The 23761-nt window shown below is 44.5% G+C and overlaps 1 protein-coding gene across 1 annotated transcript in view; it reads right to left on the bottom strand.

Moving 5' to 3' along the window:
* Positions 1–1869: 1869 nt before the first annotated feature.
* TMEM132B (transmembrane protein 132B) overlaps positions 1870–23761 on the bottom strand; it is a 380713-nt gene continuing 358821 nt past the window's right edge. Inside the window, exons 6-9 of the mRNA XM_070386331.1 lie at positions 14175–14380; positions 11679–11949; positions 8827–9018; positions 1870–7469 (exon numbers count right to left, since the gene is read on the bottom strand). Coding sequence (XP_070242432.1) covers positions 6321–7469; positions 8827–9018; positions 11679–11949; positions 14175–14380 — 1818 coding nt within the window. The 3' untranslated portion in view covers positions 1870–6320. The remainder of the gene's footprint in view (positions 7470–8826; positions 9019–11678; positions 11950–14174; positions 14381–23761) is intronic.

Below are 23761 nucleotides of genomic sequence, written 5' to 3'. Positions count from 1 at the left end.
GGTCAACATCACATGGACCCTGAATCCCAAAGCAATACCCATCTCTCTGTAAAGTGCTTTCTTCCAATGGGCAGCATAGATGTATAAACTGACCTCAGTTTCTGCAACACCTAAAGAGATCATAGTCCTCAAGATAAAAGGTTTCATCGGGACAACTGACCTCCAATACTCTAGCCAACTGATGCGAAGAGCAGACTCACTGGAAAAGACCCTGGTGCTAGGGAAAATTGAAGGCAGGAGGAGAAAAGGGTGGCAGAAGATGAAATGGTTGGATAGCATCACCAACTCAATGGACATGAATTTGAGCAATCTCCAGGAGATGGTGAAGGACAAGGAAGCCTAATGTGCTGCAGTCCATGGGGTCTCAAATAGTCAGACATGACTTAGCAACTGAGCAACAATAATATGTAATGTGAAGATGTCCAGTTTGTCAGTTGATGACATCATTGCTTTCTTACAAGGAGGATAATTACCCTATCAGACTGGAATTGTTACTTGCCACTTGGAAAAGGGGATAATGTCCTGATCATCTTGACTCTTAGATGAGGCTATAAACACTGCAACTGGGTTAGAATGTCTGCACATTTTTTGAGTTTAGGAAAAAAAAATGTTTAAAGCAAACACAAAACACCTCTGTAACTGATCTAAATCATATCAAACCATAAAGAAACTACCTCTGTAATTGATCTAAATTGTATCAAACCATAAAGAAATCACCTAGTAACTGATTTCAGCTGTATCAAATGATAAACTAACAGGTATTAAGCATTTCCATATCAAATGTTGCAAATACAATGTTTGCATTTTGCACACACAGAAATCTAAATCTAAAGGATTTATTCTTTTACTAGCCCTCATTTCAAACTTTTTATTTTTCATTCTCTTTCAGAAACTGACTTTACTAAACCACATACATGCATATTAAGATCTGAGAAGAGGCTTTGGGGGCTGTGGTTCCTTCCTCCTCATTCCGGGAAGATGAGTGTGCTGTTAGTGGGAAACAACCACCCTAAGTGTGATGGGAGTCGGGATCGGGGCAGGGAATGGACATCTGAGAGAGTGTTCAGGCTAATTTTTGAAACCTGCCATTCTGCAGATTTGATTTCCTGACTGATTTCCAATCAATTTGATTCCAAATCAATTTCCAAATTGATTTCCAATTCCCAGGTTGACGCTTCGTTCCTCCAATGATGTCTGTAGGGCCCACTGAAAGATCATGCTTGGGTGGGGCATTTTTTTAGGACATGTTGTTACTGCCATAGAGACACCCCTTTTCATCCTGATAACAAGGAGTGACATTTGCCAAAATGCCACAGATGATGCTGGCATTGTCAGAATGGGTACACTCACCACAGAGAGCCACAGGGACTTGTCAATGCACCCGTCAGCCTTTCAGCAGACATCATCAACCTTCCAGGAAGAATCCCCGACTCTCTTGTTTTTTTGTTTTTTTTTTAAATGGGTCCAGAGCTCTGCCAGTTCTAGGCCCTCAGCACCCCAAACCCCTGCCCCAAGTATGGACACATGAGTGGGTCACAAATAAAGACCAAAAGGAGGAAGACAGCAGGGACATGCACTACATGTCAGCACCGAATCCAACGTGGTTTGACACTGGACAGGGACCTGAGAAATAGGAGTCCTCCTTCTGAGACATCCAGGAAGAGGTGTCCCCCTATTTGCAACTTTCAAGAAACATTTTCTTTAGGTTTCCATTTATTGCTGCATCAAAGGTATTAATATCTCTGGCTAAAAAAAAAAATACATATAGTCAAATCATACAGCTGCTGCAATTAAAAGAGAAAAATGTGGATAAAATAATGCAACCACTGGAGAATGTTTAAATGTTTATTTTCATGTTAAAAAGGATGAGTTACCCTGTGGTTAGAATATACCTTTATGCTGAAAAACAAAGTCACTTTATTTCTGAAATAGTTCTGGGAAAAAAAAAAAAGAAAGAAAAAAGGAAAAAGAAATCCAAAAGTAAGGAAGAGTAAGATCAAAATGTTCTGGCAGATTCCATCCACAGTCCCAACAGAAGCCATGCCCTCTAAAGGCTGCATCTTTAATTCAGTGCATTTCACGATGTCAGGTTCTGATGTTTCCCACCATCAGTTTAGATATTTCTGAGCGGGATGTCTGTACATTTAAAAGCTACAGCTTTGCATGCTTTTATTTGAAAAGGTATTTATTCCAACACACCTTTCAGTGTTTCAGTATATTGCCTATATTACATACAAAAATATCTGCTATCCATATTTGAGCATAACTTTTCCACCACCCATACTGTTCCTTTACATAACAGGTGACACACGATACATTACACATAGTACAATTTTGAGGGAGAAGATGGTTGCTGGGTTTATAGACCACCTATCTTGTCATTTGCAGAGACTAGAATGGAGATCTGAGGCTGTTGATGAGAGCAGAAAGGTGATGAAAGAAGGATTCAGATGGAACCACCCTCTGTGGTCAGTAGGGTTGGAATGAGTGGTCTTCCCTGACAGAAACTTTATTGTGGTCCCAACGTCCCAACATTGGGAAGACATTTTTCTAAAAGAGTGAGATGAGACAGCTGATCAACATGCACAATTCCTAAAACTTAAAATTACCCAGGTACAAAATACTTCTTCCACGGATGTGGCAATGGGACAAAAGTTAATCCATTTTTTCCCTGCATTAATTTTTTATAAATAAAAAGCTCTCTGCCTACAGTCTAAGCATGATTACAGTCTGGGAATGCATGCTGGCCAGCGTGCAACAGAAAACCACTAGGGGTCAATGATTCTCTCTTGGTTCACACGGAGTATTCTGAGGTCAGCTACCTTGTGAGTTCTTTGAGGAAAGTTTCTGGGAAAACTTTATCTTTTCTTTTTGTTTTCTCTCAAATGTAACACTGCAGGTTTAAACTCCAGTAATTTTGTGTGGCAGCTGCTCCTTGAAAGCTGTACGCTGGCCTGGAGGCAGCAGTTTCACATCCTCCATGGTTGTAGGTTACCTGGTCCTCACATGGCATCTGAATTGCCCCTCGTGTGATTCACAGAGCTCACAGCCTGCTGTCCCCATTAGAGGCTGCTGGTGTCTGCCTCGGGGGGAGCCTGAGCATCCCGTTTTTATGGGAGAGAAAGGGATTCTATCTACATCATTTATTTCAGGCTCTTGACACCAATCTTTTGCATGTCACAGCCATTAAAAACCTGGAAAATCCAGGCAAATGCATGCCTCCCCCCTCCCAGAGAATCCTATTTCAAGACTTACTTAATTTACATCATTCCCCCTATTCTAGTTTAAATATTTTGGAAGTATAGTTCCTATTTGTTTTAAATTAACCAGGTTGGAAATCAAGCATGGATTCTAGTCAGTAGGAAGTATTTAGAGCAGAAGGAGCTTCAGTGAAATTCTGTTCAGCTGAGTAGTTGTCCATGCCCAATCTGAGGACAACTGACAGTGTTGATTTCCACAAATAACTGAATTTCTGGCTCTTCACTATTCACACACACACACACACACACACGGGTATAAGTATGTATGTGTGAGTATAGGGAAGTGTGTGTTGTGTGGTAAAAGGGACCCTTCCCCCAAAACCTTCCATTTGATCTTTATTTTGAGCTGACTGAATCTCAGCATAAGCCAGCAAAGGTGGTTTATGCAGCCTGCATCACTCTGGGGGACGCTAGCTTACCCACAGGGGGCAACTTCAGGACCACGGTCAGCTCCCAGCCCTGTTGAGAAATCAAGTGAAAGTCAAAGTTGCTCAGTCGTATCGGACTCTTTGCGACCCCATGGACTATACAGTCCATGGAATTTTCCAGGCCAGAATACTGGAATGTATATCCTTTCATTTCTCCAGGGGATCTTCCCAACCCAGGGATCAAACCCAGGTGTCCCTCATTGTAGGCAGATTCTTTACCAACTGAGCTATAAACCAAGGGTTCCTTCTAATTCTCCTCAGTGTGTTCTTTGAATCACGTCAAGCACTCAGGCCATAGAAGGTGGCCTAAATAAGGCTCCTCATGACAATGGTAGGTTCCTCTTCTCCTGAATTCTTCCCGTGGAAACTCTCATTTTACCAGTGGGAGCCAGCCTGCTGTGTGTGTGAGACTCACTCTGTGCATCAGTTGAGGTTCCTCAGTTTTAGAAATGAAACCCCTATTATGTCTGGACTGTCAAAGGGAAAGAAAAGTGAAAATATCTTATAGGGGGAGCAGGATTCATATAGACAGCTCTGTTTCCATTAGCATGTGAATTTCTCTCCAGCCCTACACAGTCAGTTTTGAGCAACCTCCCCACCAAGTCCTTTGAAAAGCAGAGGCAGCTTCCTTTGGCTACCAGAGCAGCTCTTCCTACAAGGTGTCAGCCATCTCTTTCCAAACTCCTTTGGAAGCCAATACTTGGGTCTCCTGACTTCATTTCCCAATCAAACTGGAAGATTTGGGCAACCTTACCAGCTTCAGTTCCTAATCCCCATTTTAAACACAAGAGCAACTGAACACCAGCCTCCAGAGGTCAGGCAGTGCATCACTGATAACTTAGGCGTGGTTTATAAACGTACTGTAGTCCTGTGGGCAAGAGACACAGGGAGAATGCTATGTCTGCCATGTCATGGCTGGAGGAGGCTAGTTCTCATGTTCCTGTCCATGGAACCCTATAAGAGAACCACTGAATCACACCCTTATAAACAGTCCAGTCAGCAGCCATCGAGAGTCAAGGAACTGTTTCAACACCTCCTGCAGGTCCTGGCCATGTTGGGTCTTTAAAATTCTACTTCTCTGAGATGCAAATGGTTCAAGAAAGCTTGGAATGAGGCATACTCATCCAGAGTCTGTTTTTCCAGCTATCACATCCTAACAGAATGTTGTCATAGTTCCCTAATCTGAACTTCTTGCTCTGCTTGAGACCAGGCATGCTGTTCTTTGAAAAACATTATTTAAAAATTATGCAGGAATCATGCTTTTTTTCTCTCTCTCACTTGCCATTTCAATTTCCCAATAGCTATGGTTTTTCATCACAACTGCTTCTCAAGCTTCTGGAATAGTCATTTATTTTATGAATTTTGGGGTGGAAAAAAAAAACATTGCTTTTCTTGATTAATGTACACCCTGTATAGGTTTTACCTCTGCCAGAGTCATGACTAGGGATATAGATATATATGTTTATATACGAGCTTTTTTGGTGGTGGGGTGGAAATCATTGAATGGGTATATTTCTATGTGTTACTAAGTTGAAACATCATTCCACTTACTGTTCTAATAAAGTTTTGTTCTGGTTAAAGAAAAGTTTGGCCTGAAGGTACTTTCTATGCAATTTCCTTTCTGTGCGTATCATTTCTAGACCTTGATTTCAGTTTGGATAACAAACAGTGTCGACCACAAAGCATTAGTATCAACACAACTATTTTGAGGACTGCTTTGCCCTCGGAAATGCACTCCAAGAAGGAGGTCCTCATGACTCCTGCAAGCAGAAGATAAAAGGTTCACAGTTCATAATTTTTCTCCAAAGTTTTTAAGCATCATGTAGAAAACTGTAAAGAAGATGGCCCCCCTCACAGTACATCAACATTTTAAGTAAAATCCCACGTCCCTATCTGAGACAACAAAGTTCAACCACAAAAAAAGGAAAGACAGCGTGAGGATTAGCTTCTTAGCTATTGCCCCTAAGTGATAAAGTGTGGAAAACTGGAAAGACCCTGAACTCCCGCACAGACACCCAGGAAATAATAGGACGTGGCAAATCGTGGGGCTAAAACTCATATGTAAATCAAACAGACCTCAGAGAAAAGAATGGCATCTCTTGTCTTCATGTTTCAAAAAGAACTGCAGAGGTCAAAGGAACCAGGTGCGAGTGCAAAGATATATAAAAATAATGAGCAATGCTCGTAACAAATATGGGCGGCTACATTCAGCATCTTTCAGGTATGTCCAATCTCAGGCCAAGGGCAAGAAAAGTCCACTGTGCTTTAAAAGGTCTAGGAGTAGAAAAATCAAACCCAAGTCTTTTCTAATTCCACACGGCTGTTTTGCCACGAGATGATTAACAATGTCTGTGGGGTCAGGTTTATTCTACTGGAACTGAGCTAGTACCAGGCAGCAGATAAAATCATTGTCTTAGAATTTCTCTAGGACCCACACGTGGCCGACTCAGAGACACTGCCTAGCTTCAAACCCAGCTGCCTTTGCTCTCTCTGATACCTGCTTAGAAAGGGATCCCGCCAGACCGCCACAAATGAAGCTCTGTTAAATCATCCCCTATTGCTGATCAGACGCACGGCTCCACCATTCAAAAAACAGAAGGCATAAAGGTGAATACAAGCATGAGAAAGGAGTTCACATCTGGTCCTGCAGCCTCTCCATGTAGTCTCTGAAGCCCTGGGACTCCCCCAGCCCCATATCTGGGCAGACCCACTGGATGTTGTCATCACTGTCAAACAGGATGGAGTTGGTGTAGGGGCCGCCGTCCTCTGGGAGGATGGTGGTGTAGGAAGTAAACTTGACCCTCTTCCTCTTGGGGCCTGTGGAACTCAGAGGGTCGTTTTTCATGTCTTTCTCATAGACGTAGTCAGAAGGTCTGAGCAGCTGACTATGGAAAGTCTTCTGGGAACCGCCATTCAGAAGGAAGTTCCTCTCCTCGAACTGCAGCCCCCTGTCAATCATGGTGGTGCACTCCTCCGATGGGAGGGTCACGTCCACCGGGTTCTCTAGAAGCTCCACGTCGTTCCCCAGCCAGACCCAGTCATGGGAATGGGGGATGTTGCCTTGCTCGCTCACGGCGAATCTTTTGTGTCTGTATTTCCAAGCAAATGCCACACAGTTGATCAAGAAGACCAAGATGGCTAGGCAGAAGACGCAGAGCAGGGCGTACATGCCGATTTCCAAGTCAGTAAGCCCCCTGGAGGTCACCGTGAGGTCACTAGGATTATGGGGTTCTGGTGACTTCCCTTGAGCGGGGAAGCTTGTGAAGGCATCTGGACCACCGCTCTTGAGCATCTTCTTATCTTTTCCTTCCATGGGAGACTGTGGGGTTGTGCTTTTGTTGGTATGTTCCTCATGGCCAACAGAGGCACCATGCTGGAACCACTCCTGAACTGCCCTCTCCTGGTTTCCCTCACGATCTATGGTGTTACTGAGGTGGTCTTTATATTCCCGGTTTATGCCCTCAATGTCGTTGGTGCCTCCTTGGTGCTCATCAATACTGGGCTCAAATTTGACCTTGACGTTCCCTTTCCCCACGGCAAGAATGCTCTTCCTCTTGGTCTTCTGACAGGGCTCACTGATCATCATTTCCAGTTTAATCAAGGGCCCTTGCCCTTCCCCCTCTGCAACCACAACTGGCCATTTGGACTGAAGGCTTGCCTGGACAGATACCACCATTTCATCCAAAGATGAGACAGTAACTGAAAAATCCTTGGGATCGTAAATGTCTAAAGGTGTCACTGAACCATCGCTGAACAAAATCCAAGAACTGATGATGGCTTCCTAAGAGAAATGAAACCAAAGCATTGTTATAATCGGGTTCCTTCAAAACCTGCAAATGTAAATATGATTTTCTAAGTAATATTATTTAAACATACACACTGAGAATTAATGTCTATGTTTTATCATTGTGAACAGCTCTTGGCTTGCCTGGAACTGGCATGAGCCATAAGCCACAGCTCTACTAATGTAAGAAATAGACAATATGCTTTAGCAAATGCATTAAAGTGTATTTTACAGTAAGTCCCCTTCATATGAACTTTCAAGTTGTGAGCTTTCAAAGATGCAAACGTGTTCGCATGTCGGGTCACCCAAGTTAGTCCTTGTATCTGGCGTATACTGTCATGTGCGTGCCTCCTCTACATGCGGCTGTGCTTCTGTGCACTTCCCTGCGCAGCACTGTATAGAGTATAGTGGTACAGCATCTTTATGCAAGTCCAGGATGTCTGAAAGCAAGTGTATAAAAGCAGCGGCAGTGATGTAGCTGGTACCGTACTATATGATTAAAAATGTTTTCTTTACTTTTTGCTTGTTTTTTATGTATTATTTGTGTGAAAAGTATTATAAAATGACTGCCTTACAGTACTATATAGCCGATTGTGTTAGTTGGGTACCTAGGCTAATTTTGTTGAACTTAGGAACAAACTGGACTTACGAACACACTCTCAGAATGGAACTGGTTCATATGTACGGGACTTACTGTAATTTACCTCATGCCAGACAACAGAATTTGACTTTGACCCTTCTAAAAACATTCTGAAAGATCAAACAATTTATCTGAATCAAATTCAGGTGCAACTAATCAGGCGCCTGCTCAAGAGAATATTGCTTTGAACTTTCCTTATTCGGAAGCCAATGCTGACGAAGCAAAACATGCGCTGGCTGGACATGCTTATGGAAGGATGCATCATAAAACCAGTTTGCTTGAAGGGCACAGTGCCCTAGGATCTTTATCAATGACATGTCAAAGTTTAAAGAGGCGGAGAGTTTGAGAGTTGGCAATCATTGTCAACAGTGGCGATTGGATGCTACGCTTGTTCAAGTAGCTGAAATGAAATTTCCAAGTGTCAATAGGCACCTTCTTGGGCAAAAGTAAGAATATGGGAGCCTGTGGTGGTCTGGCAGCAAACTGTGTCTAAAACAGGTAAGGCTGCTCTAAAGCAAGAAGAACATATGAGGAAAATGGATCTAAGACATTGAGTACTTTTCTCAGAGACAGGACAGATTGGATAAGAAATAGGAAGCAGCTTCAAGAATCACCAGTCCCAGTTATGAGTGCTCTATTTATCTCCTTTGCAAGATGTGACAGAGAAATAAGTGGTCCCAATCATCCAGCGACAAAAGGACTCTGGAATCTCACCTGCTGTGGGGCTTGAAGAACATCCTGGGCAGCTGCTGTTGAGACAATGGCTCTTTTGTCCAACCTGTGAGGCTGCAGGGAGAGAGACAAGCCGGCCACCAGCTGCACACCCAGGTCCGCGATAGTGACCCGGTCATCCAGGACGGTCACGGTCTTTTCAGCCAGGATGGAGTCAGAGAGAGGCGACAGGACCTGCAGAGTCAGTGGGAAACCTCAGTGTCTGCTCCTCACACCATTCACAACTCCTGAACTGGTGTTCCCACTGAAGTGCTCTCCTAGTGTCCTGTGACGTGAGTGTATGTAGCGAAATCGTGTATGTGAGCAAGTCATGAGTGTGTGCGTGCTAAGTCCTGATCCTGTTCAATTACGCTCTCCAAGTGAAGGGGTTTTAAGTACAAATATCATCTTGGCCCATTTTCTTTCCTTTGATTCATATCATGATAACAGTACTGTATTTTTTTAAACTTGATTTAATTTAGAGGCAATAACTAAAAATTGCCTACCTTGGTACTAGGCACCAAAGACTGACATTTTTCCAACAAATAATATTTAGTTGTGAGAATGGCAGAATTGTAGTAAAAGCTGTTTAAAAGGTTGGTGCTCAGCCATCTCTTCCTACTCCTACTCCTTCCAGTGAGCATTAGATGTTCACTATGGACCACTCACCCCTGGAGAAGGGAATGGCAACCCACTGCAGTATTCTTGCCTGGAGAATTCCATGGACAGAGGAGTCTGGTGGGCTGTAAGTCCATGGAGTCCCAAAGAGTCGGACACGACTGAGTGACTAACACACACACACATGGACCACTGATCACCATTGTGTGGGCTGCCGTGTCATCACTGGATAAACCAGGTGAGTAAAGTGGGAAAGAGAATCTTACTCTCCTAAGAAACCATTTTTCTTAATTTACCATCTAGCTTGCAAGCAGGTAGTGGTGGTGGTTTAGCCGCTAAGTCGTGTCCAACTCTTGTGACCCCATGGACTGTAGCCCACCAGGCTCCTCTGTCCATGAGATTTCCCAAGTAAGAATACTGGAGTGGGTTGCCATTTCCTTCTTCAGGGGATCTTTCCAATCCAGGGACCGAACCTTAGTCTCTTGCATTGGCAGACAGATTCTTTACCACTGAGCCATCAGGGAAGCCCTTGCAGTCAGGGGTGAAATCAAATGAAGAGGCATATCTAGTGGATAGAATTTCTAGACCTATCCCCCCAAAAACGTTCTGTCTAATCTCTCAAAAATCTCTCTTGTGAATATGATGAGAAATCGCCCTCCCAACTATGTTATAGGATATGGCACAGTTGGCCTTAAAATAGGGAGACCATACTGGGTTAGCCACAGGGGTCTCATGGAATCACACAAGCCTTTAAAATCAGAGCACTTTCTCCCTGACTGGTAGAAGAGAAAGTCAGATTCAAAGAGTGAGAATCTGGTGGTGGATCTGTTCCATAAGGAGGGATGCAGGTGACCTCTAGGAGCAGAAAATGACCTCTGGCTGATAGTCCACAAGAAAACAGAGTCCTCAATCTTGCACCACAAGGAACCGCATTCTTCCAGCAACCTAAGCCAGGAAGCAAACATTTCTTCAAAGCCCCACATAAGCCCAGCCAGACCCATACTTTGATTGCAGCCTTGCAGTACCCTGAACTTGGTACCCCAAGCTCAACTGGACTGCCAACATTCAGAACTCTGAGTTAAAAAATTAGCAGTGCTTCATGCTGGGAGATGTTCGATTGCTTTGTTACACGGCAACAGGAGAGTGATACAGAACGTAACACTGAATCCAGCTTTGTCAAAAACTGACTTGGGAAACACCTAAAAATCTGATTTTGTTATAGAAGTGAAAATTAAAGGAGTAATAGAGGACTTAAAATTTTTTTTAAGTTTAAAAAAAAAGAAAGAAAGAATGATCGTAACTGTGAGCAGTAACTTTTTAATTTGTTATTAAAAAATATGCTACCTTCTTTCTGCAGAATGATCCTGTCCACTGGCTAGAAAATAGTTTTACTGTTACTATAGTAAAGTGGAGAGTGGTTTTTATTATTTTTAGTGCAATATGTTTTAAAATTTTTTGTGTGTCTACTGTTCAAGGTAAAACATAGCTAAATGGTTAATGCTCAAGTTGAGGAAAATAAAACTAGCTTTCACAGGTTCTATTGTCTTCTGTTAGTGACATATAAAAAGTAAAGGATCACATTAGGGGGAAAATTGCTTAGACTGTGTGTTAAATTTAGCTTTGATAAAAGAAATGAGATATTTTTTCTCAACTCTCTAAAAGGCAAACATTTTTCTTTGATTATTCTTCGAGGTTTTTATTTGCTACTCTAGACAATAAGATTTGAAAATGACTTTGACCTTCTTTGGGGGGAAATACAATACAATTTTATTATCATTACTTTATATTTTTCAATTGTTCTGTGAATTTTTGTGAATTCTATTGTCTATTATAAAAATATTCATTTATTTAGTTAGTTGCACGGGGTCTTAGTTGCATCATGTGGGATCTTTCGTTGGGGCACAAGGACTCTCTAGTTGTGGCTAGTGGACTCTGAAGCCCACAGGCTTAGTTGTTCCAATTCTATTGGAATTCCAGTTCCCTGACCACGAATCAAATCCATGTTTCTTGAACTGCAAGGTAGATTCTTAACCACTGGACTATCAGGGAAGTCTCTTTAAAAAAAAATGTAACACAAAATTTAATTTGAGTTTGAACTGTTAGAATTGACTAACCCTCTGTCACTGCCCATAAGTCTCTGATGCACACACACACACATGCTATCCTCCAGCATCTGCCTGGACACTTATTAACACAGACCAGGGCTGGGGGAGGTGGCGAGTGCTGGGTGCCCGTACCTGCACGGTGGTGATGCCTGGCTCCCGGCCCACCAGGGTCCTGCCATCCTGTATCTGAGCGATTCTCGGCTCTTCCACCTTCATGAAATCCATCACGAGGTCAGTGATGTCAAACTGCCAGTCAGGGCCCAGCATGTAGCTCAGCTGACCCGAGTCAGGGGACTCGGCCACGAACTGGGTGAGGACACGCACGAGGGCGTGCTGGTATTGCAGCGAGCACCCTCTCCCCTTCTTCTCCTCATCCTCCTCGTCTTCACTGTCTCGGGTGGGCCTGGGATACACACACACAGCAGAGCCAACGTCATCCTGGTGAAGAAGGGTCTCCCCTACCCCCTTGTCGAGATTCCGCATGACTGTGATGTTTCATGTGAACTGGATTTTCTTTCTGCCAGAGGTGCTCACCAGCGGTCACCCACCATCTGCTGCTTCTTTCACTCCCGGACCCTGTGCGGTGGTCACTGAGCGTCACACGTGCTGCCACAGGCTCGGAACACAGAAACCCAGCATGGCCCCACCTCACCCGCCCAGGGCTGGGGGATCAGCACCGCCCAGGCCGAGCTGCTAACATAACTGAAACACGTCTGACACGCACATCCTGACTTCTCCTTCCTCAGTGCCCCGGCCCTTCTCCCTGTCCTGACACAAATTCTGCTCCACTTGCCTGCCCATGACCTGCCCTGAGAAACCCTCTCTGGCTTCGCTACTCCACAAACTTCCCCTCGAGATGAACCTGTCTGGCGTCCCTTATGAGAGGACCTGGCTTGGTGGCTGCTGACTGGTGTGCGGGGCCCTCGGTGGATCTGAGACAGAGAGGGGCAGAGACTCATATGTCCTGAGTTAGAATATGTGCCGGGTCCTGCCTTACCTGCTCCTATAAAGTGAATAAATGCTATCTTTAGAGCTTTGACTACTGCAGGGTGTATCATTTCACTGAATTCTTGGAACAACTCTATTCAGTCACTCTACTGTCATTTCCAACTTGTAGATGAAGAAACAGGAAGAGAGAAGTTACGTAACTTGTCCAAGGTTGTACAGCTATACACGGGAAAGTGAAAGTGAAAGTCGCTCCGTTGTGTCTGACTCTTTGCAACCCCATGGGCTGGCTGTAGCCTGCCAGGCTCCTCTGTCCGTGGAACTCTCCAGGCAAGAACACTGGAGTGGGTAGCCATTCCCTTCTCCAGGGGATCTTCCCAACCTAGGGATCAAGCCCAGGGCCTCCACATTACAGGCAGATTCTTTACCATCTGAGCCACCAGAGAAACCCAAAAGCAGAAAAGCCAGAGTGAAAACTCAGTGACCTTATACCAGAGTTCACAGCTTAGCCACTGCACTGTGCTCCACTAAGGATGGGTGACATTTTCAAGCAGGAAGCAGAGAATGGATAATGCAGGAAAGAACACTAGGGCAGGGGGAATAGAGCTCTTCCCTAAATGCCAGGCCTTGTGCTGTGCGCTTCTTATGTGTTGCATCATTTTATTGAATCCTAGCAACTGTTCTCGGAGAAGGCAATGGCACCCTACTCCAGTACTCTTGCCTTGAAAATCCCATGGACGGAGGAGCCTGGTGCGCTGCAGTCCATGGGGTCGATAAAAGTCAGGCACGACTGAGCGACTTCACTTTCACTTTTCACTTTCATGCATTGGAGAAGGAAATGGCAACCCACTCCAGTATTCTTGCCTGGAGGATCCCAGGGACGGGGGAGCCTGGTGGGCACCATCTATGGGGGGTCACACAGAGTTGGACATGACTGAAGTGACTTAGCAGCAGCAGCAGCAACTATTCTATGAGGTAGATAATATGACAGTAAACCCACTACATACGAATGAGTTCCGTTCCAAGAGTGCATTCGTTTAAGTTCAATTCGTTTGTTAAGTCCAACTATGTTAGCCTAGGTACACGACTGAGACAATGGGCTTTAGGGTAGCTTACTGTAAGAGGTTTGTAACACTTTTCATGCAAATAACTCATAAAAACAAACATAGAAAATAAAGAAAATATGTTTAATCTTATAGCATAGGACCTTGAAAAGTACAGTAGTGCAAAGTAACAGCTGGCACGCGTTAACAATATCAGCTATGTCACCACCGCTTTTATGCTCACTTCCGGACATCCTGGGCTTCAAACAAAGACCCTGTACTACTGTACTCTATACAGTACACAAACGCACAGCCACTTGTAGATGTGCCCGTGTGACAACGCTGCCAGACATGTGAACTACTTTATGGGACTGGACTATCGAACATGCATTGGCATCTGTGACAGTTCACGACAGGAGGGTTCGTATGTAGAGGGCTTACTATCTCCATTATAATTTCCTCCTGTCAGAGTAAGGACCCAAGTCAGACCCATCTTAACTCTGTTCCCGTTACTACCCACTGTAGATGCAGTTTTGCTGGAGCCTCAGTCCCCGAGGACGTTTTGCCTCAGAGCTGAGCCCCAGGAGCCTCAGATCCACAGCTCCCTCTGAGGGTCACCCCCTCACGCTTAGTTCCTCACCTTCGATTGGAGGCCACGGGGATCCTCCATCCTTTGATCTGGCTCAGCTCCGTGTCGGAGATCTCAACCTGCAGGGGGAGTCTGGGCACCCAGACCGTGACCTCTAACTGGGAGGTGAAGTGCTGGTGGGTGAAGTTCACGATCGTGTCCACTTTGCTCTTCATCTCCTTCCCATTCACAAAGACCGAGTCACAGCCATTGGAGACCTTGGGGGAGGGGACAGAATCGCCAGATGCGTCAGCAGAAAAAGCGCATGTGCAACCCGACAGTAAAAGTTCATGAACCGCAACAGCTCTGATCTGTGAGGCCCCGAGACAACCAGGAGAACGTGGCTTGAACAAAAGGTAATTTGTAGGCACTAATTGGTGGCAATGCTGATAAATAGACTCCAGGAAAACCATTCTGTATTACAGACTACTGACAAGTAAAACCATAAACATAATTTAACGGCGTTCCATAACCTTTGCTGCCTTTTCTGTGTGTTTTTTCCCTTCTCCTCACCTCTTTTATGTACTCAAACCACCACTAATCAAACCTCAGGTGCAGCATATTTCACTAGTGTGCGGTATCTGAAGATGTTTAAAAGGTATCCATATGTTACTAAAACAACACTTCATTTGAGCCGTAAAAGGGATTTTTTTTTTTCTGAAAAAAACCTAGAGAGCTTTGTACAGATTAAGACCCTTGTAGAAACACACTCATGAAATGCATCAGAAATGTGGATACAACTATTTTTGCCCCATTACATTTTGCATTAATTTTACGGGATGGAGATGAGGATGTGGCATTCTGCTATGGACTTTTGACTCAGCACGTGGGGCAGGCACCCTTTTAACATGATGCATTGCAGGTTAGGTATCAGACAAGGTAAGCCCCCGCGGCACTTCACATCTTCCAGGGAAGCAAGGGAAATGTTGATGGCTTTCGCTCCTAGACCATCAGAAGAATGAATGTCTTTTACGTATCTGGGTGGGGAGGGGGAGGAGATCACTTTATAGGCAGAAGACACACAAGCAACAATCAGTTTAGCACAGAATCACACAACTGCCAGGGGCCCGCAACCTTCGTTTTACAGATGAAGAACCTGAGGCCAGCCACGTGATGCGCCACTGGCTCAAGGTCACACACCACTTTTAGGGATACTGGCCTGCTGGCAGTGGTCCCCAGCTCACCTGGAGTGCCCCCAAGAGGCCTGTTTCCCAAGCCACAAATGAAGGCTCACTCATGACCTTCTCTTCCTCACCTGAATCAGTACCTGCGACCCAGCCTCCCTTCCTAGCCCCAGGGCACACATCCAGCTGCTTCCTCCACGTGGCCAGGTGAACGGCCAGAGCAATGCCAGCAGTGTCAAGGTGCAAACTCTAAGAGCAAACCTCCACGTTGTTTGTGATGAATTATCACCACCTGTCCTCTCCCCCTAGAAAAAGGACATCAATGTGTATTTGCTTCCACAGGAAGGAAAAGATGAGCCTGGTTCACGGTGGAGTGGAATCAAAGACTGAGGAGAAAATAACTAAAATGATGCTTACATCCTTACATCAGAATCACAGACACAGGCCCCTGTCATTGCCACCTCACCATGTCACTGATATCTCTGGGAATCTTTACGCAGAATTAAGCAAGGCCAGTAATAGGAAGATGGGATGAAACCACAGTGACACTAACCTGGGTTACAAAGCAATAAACAGGGGTACTGATGGGTAACCATGCATCAGGCTGAGTTCATTCGGGGAACGCTTTCCCACCCTGTCAGAGCTTAGCCCTCCAGGGTCCCCTGACCTCCAGGCTCCACTACTCTGAGCAGCAAAAATTCTGCCCCCAAATGGCAGTGGAAAGTGGCAGCTAATGTGTCTCTCCCCCTGAAATTCCAGTGGGAGTCGGAAAAGACATTTCCATCACTTTTCAAAGTGTAAAAGAATCCACTTCGCCTATCTCTCTCTGTCTGCTTTACCTCCTAAAGGAGAGAACAAAAATGATGAACCAAGCAAGTCAGCTGTCTTTTAAGGCATGTTTGTGGGACATAAATCTGTATTGTTGTGCCTAGGATTGTAAAGCGAGCAACCAGAGTAAGATTTTCAATTAAAGCAGAAAAATGAATGGAGAGCTGTGTTTTTATTTTAAAATCCTGTGAGGCCAACACAGTGCCAAGCCAATTGCCCTTCCTTGGGTGACAGACCTGTTTTAGAGAAACTTCTGCCTTCCCTCCAGAGCACTGCAGCGGGAGACATACGATAAGACCCCTAAACATCCCTGGACTCAGTGGCAATAGCAGACCTCTCTCAAGAGAACAGGGTTCCTCACAGACAAGAATGCCGCAATGGATGCGTTAGGGTTCTGCCCTCACCTTCTCCCAGCTCAAGTGGGCCTCACCCATTGCCAGAACTTTCCTCAACCTCCCTCCCTTCAGTACAGACCTCAACTCTCCTGAATCTGCAGGATTATTATAACCTATGTGAGATGCACGTATGTGTGTGTGTTTCCTCTAGAAGGAATGGTTTAGTATTTGTTAATTCGGTGTTTGCAGGGACTTTATAGGACATAACTAGTGTAAATAACGAGAATCAATTACAGTAGGGATCTCTTACGGGTATAGGAACTCACTGCCTGTGAGGTTCCTCCTCTTCCCTGGAAGCATTAATCCCCACAATAATTGCGTGTGGCAGGCACCATGACCCTCTTTGCACCGAGACTGAACTCAGTGTCAAGAAAGGGAACATCGCTTCCCAGGGCTTTGCCTATGTGTGTAACGATGCCAGCCAGCCCTCAGGGCTGCTGACACCTGCTTTTTCCTCTGCCTGCTCACGCCAGTTCCCTCTAGAGACTTCCCTCGCTACACAGGACAAAGTCCAAAATCTTGATTACAGCTTACAAGACCTAAGCACATGGTACTGCCAACTTCTGCAGGCTCCCTTTGCACTCCTCTCCCTGCCCCCTGCACAGGCTCTTCCCTCGTGGGTCATGGGTCTTCTCTCCCTGGACCTCTCCTGAACTTATTCCCAACTGAACACCTTGCCAGCACCTTCCCATGACTGAATGACTGAGATCTGTTTGTCATTCATGTCTGAGGCAGATATAACTGTTGTCTTGGGCCACCCAGTCACACACCAGCACCCCTGCCCCATCACACACACACACACACACACACACACATACATATCTTCTTCTTTTCTGTCCAACCAGTCATAAGAACAGGGCTTCCTTGGTGGCTCAGTGGTCAAAACCCACCTGACAAAGCAGGAGACGCAACAGGAGATGTGGGTTCTATCCTTGGGTCAGGAAGATCTCCTGCAAAAGGAAATGGCAATCCACTCCAGTGTTCTTGCCTGAAAAACCCCATGACAGAGGAGCCCATGGGGTCGCAGAGCTGAACATGACTGAGCGACTGAGTACCGCACTATGTTAGTTACTCTGGATTGCTCTGGGTTGTATTTTATAATGTGCTTTTCAATATTTATCACTCTCTGAATGCTCCTGGCTATTTTTTACTTGTTTTTTATCTCTGTTCTCCACCTGAAAGTAACCTGCTTGAGGCCATGGACCCGTCTCTTCTCATACTTCTAGCACAGAGATGACATTTAGAAAGTGTTCAATAACTAGGTGTTCAACGTGACTATGTCACCAGCTTCCTCTGGGCCCCTTCATTCCTCTGCTCCATGAGTAGCCTGAATCTGGGTAGGAAGGGGGGCGAGGTGGTGCACACCAGGTTATCACATTAAGGATATCATGAGAGGAGGCAGACAAGGAGAAGAAACCTAGTCCAAACGCTCAGGAGGTTGAGGTAAAAAATCTGATAAATCTGGATTTCCAGTGATGAATTTGGCCTTTGGGCTAGGAACTGAAAGGGAGATCTCTGTGTCATGTCACATTGTAGAGGCATGTGTGTTGGGGAAGCAGACAGACGGACACTGCAAGGCAAAGATCAGAGTCAGGTTCCTACCGCTCATCGTAAGGATACCCCCAGGGCTCTCTGAGGCCCTGAAGCAACACCAAACGCTGTGATTTCTAATGTAAGAAGAGCTGAGGACGGGAATGTGCAGACTGAAAACAGCAGTTCGTGCCATGTTAATCTGTGAGCATGGGCCAGACAGCTTGTCAATGTCATCACAGGAAGGCTGCCCCCAGAGGTTCATTGCTCTACTGTCAAATTACACTTCTGCAGTTACAGTACTTTAGAGTAAAAGGGGCAAACAGGGGTCTCCTAGCGTAAATAGTTTTCCTTTGGGTATCTTGTAAGATACACCATTGGCTTCGTTTTCTATTTGGAAAAGAAGCAAGAACTGAGTCTGTGTATCAGCACCCTCCCCCTGAGTCTGCCACACTGTTGATGTATCTGTGTCTACACCATAGAGGCTTTATAAGGCTTCCCTCCTGACCTCTCCCCCCACCCGGAGAAATGAGTTAGAAAGAAAAAAAAGTCACACAGTCAAGAGTAATGGCTGCAGTCTACTTCCTCGACAACTTGGCAAGAGCAGTTTAAGAAGCGTAAATGGTGTTTGTTTAAGCTGAATAAAATAAAGGGTGCCTTCTGCAGTGCTGTTTATAATGAAAATAAAAATATTCTGTATGAAATGCCTAGTTCAGTATATAACAGTGCACACAAATGAAACACCAGGAATCATAAAATAAATTTAAATAAAATTTAAAGAAAGGGAAATATAATCAGGAAATAATATTTAGTGAAAAATGATGGAGTTAAAATTATATGGACACACTCATTCTAATTTTATAAATATATGTTATGTGTGTGCATTACTGAAGAATAAAAAGATTTGAATAATGGGGGGAAAGCTATATAATAAAAAAATATATTTCACAAATCATAATAAATGCTGAATTCCATATGAAGATAACTTTAAACTATGCAGCTCGGGAGGATCTAAAGGATACCCCATTAGACAATCCTGACATGGAAATATTTACAGATGGCATTTCTTTTGTTCGGGATGGCAAGTGTAAAGCAGGTTACGTCGTGGTGACTGCTGAACAGGTTTTGGAAGCAAAATCTCTCCCCCAGGGAACCAGTGCTCAGTTGGTGGAGCTCGTGGCTCTGACCCGAGCTCTAGAGTTAAGCAAAGGGCAGCGGATGGGCCTGATAACCTATGTGAGTCTACTTCTGCTGACTCCAAAAATCCTGAGTCTGCCGTTTGATCCTCAAGACAATGCCTTCCTGTCCTGGGCTCACTCCTACGCTGCATTTCACAATCGGTCTAACTGCTGGGTCTGAGGAGCGCTCCCCTCTTCATCAGTGGAAGGCTTCCCGTGGTGGACATCTCCACTTCAAGGAAAAGACTTTCTCCAAGTCTGTGAATACCTTCGACAACAATCACATGCGATGCCTCTTCTTCATCTGATGACATCTACCAACCCTAAAATGGACTGGTGCAACTCGTTGCACTTTAACTATGGACATAATGTGACTTTAAATTTTGATTCTGAATGTTGAGTTTTTGCTGTTTGCTCCCTGCATCTGTAAGTGTATAACTGGGTTTGTTTCTAGTCGCATGAAAGCTTTTAAGTTACAAATGGTTGCTCAAATTCCTGCTACTGCTGTAGCTTCCTCCAACTACTATTTGGGGCCCCTGGATCAGATATCCTCAATATGAGGATTAGGAGAATATGTTGCCTCACCAATTTAGGGACAACGCCCCTTGTCAGCTCGGAAGCAGTTATGGAACGAGAACGACGCCCCTTTTCCCTAGGCAACATAATTCTCCTAAAAGAAAAGGGGGCAATGAGAGAGTCATTTCCTAGGCAGGTTGATAAGGAGTCTAGGGGTCCCCAAGGAGAGAGGGGTCTGGAATTCTCAAGGAGAAAGAAAGGACAAACCTTTTTTTCCTTCTCTACATTCCTTAGGATTATATAACAATAATGTATCCTGCCTGAGGACAGTCTCTGGATTAAGGACAGTCTCTGGATTAAACCTTCTGGCTAATTCTGTTATCTTAAAATGTAAATTATGGGAGTAGACCTGGTCTTTACAAGGATGTATCCTGCCTGAGGACAGTCTCTGGATTAAACCTTCTGGCTAATTCTGTTATCTTAAAATGTAAATTATGGGAGTAGATCTGGTGAGGTCTTTACAACCTCCATTCTTTGGATTCATTGGAGAGTATATAACTTCATTGCTAACACTAGCAAGGGGGTACTCTTTCTGCCCCCTTCTGATGCCTATGTCAGAAGCTTTCTCTATCTCCTTTATACTTTAATAAAACTTTATTACACACAAAAAAAAAGAAAAGAAAAAAACATTTTTCAATTCAATTGTCATCAAATCAAACATTTTGTATTTATTACCAAGTTGAGCAAATGCATTATGTCTGAGGAGCAGAGGGTACTCAAAAAATATTTATTTGACCTTGAGGGTTTACATCTCCAAGAAATACAAAACAAGAAAACCAATAGCTATCATGTATTGAATGCTTACTAGCATCATGCATTTTTTCTTTTTTAGAACTTTACATAGGACGATAGCCATTGATTCCTCTGAATACCCTGTTCATTAAGTGTTTTGTCCCTACATTATAGATGGGGAAAGTCAGGCCCAGGACAGGCACCTCCTGCAGGGATCACACCTGGTGACGGGGCAGAGGTCCTCTGAATGGGGGCAGCGGGCTCCTCACATTGTGTGTTAGCCTCGTCATACAGCCCACAGAAGGAGGGCCTGATTGGGAAAGACGAGACCTAAATACACACACTGGGACTTTTTTATGACCCTCACCGAGGTGTAATTTAAGTTCAATGCACAGTCCATTTGGAGGGTACAGCTGGATGAGTTGGGTGGTGCGTGCACCATGAAACCACTGCCACACTCAGACACAGAATACTTGTACCATCCCAAAGGATCCCTGGTGCCCCTTTTGGGCCCATCACTCCCTCCACGCTGGCCCCAAGCCGCCAGTGATGTGGCATTAAGCAGGAGGTATGGATTAGTTCAGACTAGCTTGATAGTTAGTGCTCAAGTCCAGGGTGAGGGAGCTGGAAGCAGCAGCTCGGTGCCTCAGACTGAAAGCCAGTAACCTGGGTCCTCATCCAACTCTTCCCCTCATGACACTGAATAAGTCACTCTCCATCTCCAGGCTCAGATGCCCCATTGGTAAACTCGAGGGTACTTGAAGTTTCCAGCTCGCACACCCTCCCATCCTATCAATGGAGGATGGAGACTCAGTGTAGTTTGACATAGCTTTTCTCTCTCATCTGTAAAATAAGGATAAATCATTCATTCGTTTGATAAATATTTGTTTAATGTCAATGAAGACCCAGGCACTGAGGATAGAGTGATAAAAATACAGTCCCTACTCTTGTGGAGCTGACCACCCAGTGGAGGAGACAGACAAACTTAACACACGTGGATATAAATGCAATACTAGAGAGCTCTTCAAGAAACTTGGAGATACCAAGGGAACATTTGGTGCAAATATGGGCACAATAAAGGACAGAAAAAGCAAGGACCTAACAGAAGTAGAAGAGATTAAGAAGAGGTGTCAAGAATAAACAGAAGAACTGTACAGTAAAAGTCTTAATGATCCAGATAACCACGATGGTGTGATCACTCACCTAGAGCCAGACATCCTGGAGAGTGAAGTCAAGTGGGCCTTAGGAAGCATTACTATGAGCAAAGCTAGTGGAGGTGATGGGATTCCAGTTGAGCTATTTCAAATCCTAAAAGATGAAGCTCTTAAAGTGCTGCACTCACTATGCCGGCAAATTTGGAAAACTCAGCAGTGGCCACAGGACTGGAAAAGGTCAGTTTACATTTCAATCCCCAAAAAAGGTAATGCCAAACAATGCTCAAACTATCATACAATTGCACTCTTTTCACATGCTAGCAAGATTATACTCAAAATCAGATAGCAAGATGGACTTAGAAGGAAAATCAAACAAGATAAGAAAACAGTGATGACAGGACTTCCTGGTGGTCCAAGGGCTAAGACTCATTGTTCGCAAGGCAGGGGGCCTGGGTTTGATCCCTGGACAGGGCACTAGATACAACATGCCACAACTAAAGATTCTGCGTGCTGCAATGAAGATCAAAGATCCAATATCCGCAGCCAAGACCTGGCACAGCCAAATAAATAACTAAATAAACACAAATGTTACAAAAAGAAAAACAGTGACGACAGCCCAGTTAGAATTTCCTGTTCTGTTCCATCCCATCCCATCCTAGTTCACTGCACTTTGCCCTGTGCCATTTCATTCCAGTCCATTCTATTCCTTCACTTTTCATAAAATGCTAGTGAGATCCCATAAACATTGGCCCTTAATCTGAAAAAAGTCCTGCACTTGGGTATTGTGGGAAAGTGATCCTCCACCCATTTTACAGATGAGGAGACTAAACCTCAGTTAGGTCATCTAGCCAGTAATGGAGGGCCAGGGTCCCAAGCAACATGTTCTGACCTGACGCTGTCCTTTTCTTTTGGTCAAACAGTTCCTATAGTAACCACTGATGCCCTCTCTATATTCAGTTCATTCTTAGCTTTCATTTAAAGCATTACTTATAAAATCGAGAATAAGGAGCCTGGCTTATCCTCTGCTTGATAAAAATCAAAAACAAAATCATGTCAGCCACATTCCAGTTTCAGTTCAGAGATGTAGTCAGCTAAAAAGAGCACTTCTCCCACCCTTACCAAACTGCAAATTAAAAACTTTTCTGGGCACTTCCCTGGCCGTTGGTGGTTAAAACTGTGCCTTCCAATGCAGGTGGTACGGGTTCCATCTCTGGTCAGGGAGCTAAGACTCTACATGCCCCTGGGCCAAAAAACTAGAACATAAAACAGAAACAGTTTTGCAACAAATTCAATAAAGACTTTAAAAATGGTCCACATTGAAAAAAAAAAAAGTATAAAAAGTAAAAACTTTTCTCAAACACATCAGAGAACTGCTGAGGCAGGGCTACAAACTAACCTGGAATCTAGAGAAAGACACGTGCCCACAGGGAGAAAGAGAAATGAAGTGTTTGCTTCCCCAGGGCAGACTCTGCTAGAAGCCATGTAAGCTAAAAAAAAGAATCCAAGTGACAAATTGTACTGACTTAAGAAAGGCCCGGTAGGGGCTCCTGTGAGAGGGTTGAGCTTTTATAGCCTGTAAATACACGGGAGCTTGTACCCACTGGCTTGCTCGGGGAATTCCATCAGCTACTTAGGGAAGAGCCAGCAGTGGCCCCGGGGCATCTCTTGTGTCGTTGGCTCAGGAGGGGAACAGCAGCCACTGAGGAAACTTTACACACTCCCATATCCTCTGTTTCCTCTACAAGGCAAAAGTCTCAGTCTTCAGGCCAAAGTGTAATAAAAACTGCCATTCCGAGCCTTTAGGGGATTCTGTTATATCTAAAGTAATCAGTTTGAGTTCAATTTAAGCTGTTTTATTAAAAAGAGGCCTGCATCATGACTCTTGCAAAGAGCTATGTGCTTGTGACGACTAAGTTACCTCATTAAAGTTTATCCGATAAGATTTATACAATAAGATGCTCTAGAACAGGGAATTCCCTCACAGTCCAATGGTTGGAACGTCACGCTCTCATTGCTGGGGGCCCAGGTCCAGTCCCTGGTTGGGGAACGTCATGCTTGTGCTTGGTTGAGTCCAACTCTTTG

Source organism: Bos mutus, chromosome 17 (genome assembly GCF_027580195.1).
Source record: "Bos mutus isolate GX-2022 chromosome 17, NWIPB_WYAK_1.1, whole genome shotgun sequence".
Lineage (NCBI taxonomy): Eukaryota > Metazoa > Chordata > Mammalia > Artiodactyla > Bovidae > Bos > Bos mutus.
Note: the sequence above shows the minus strand (reverse complement) of the source record. Positions and strands in the feature narration are given on the sequence as shown.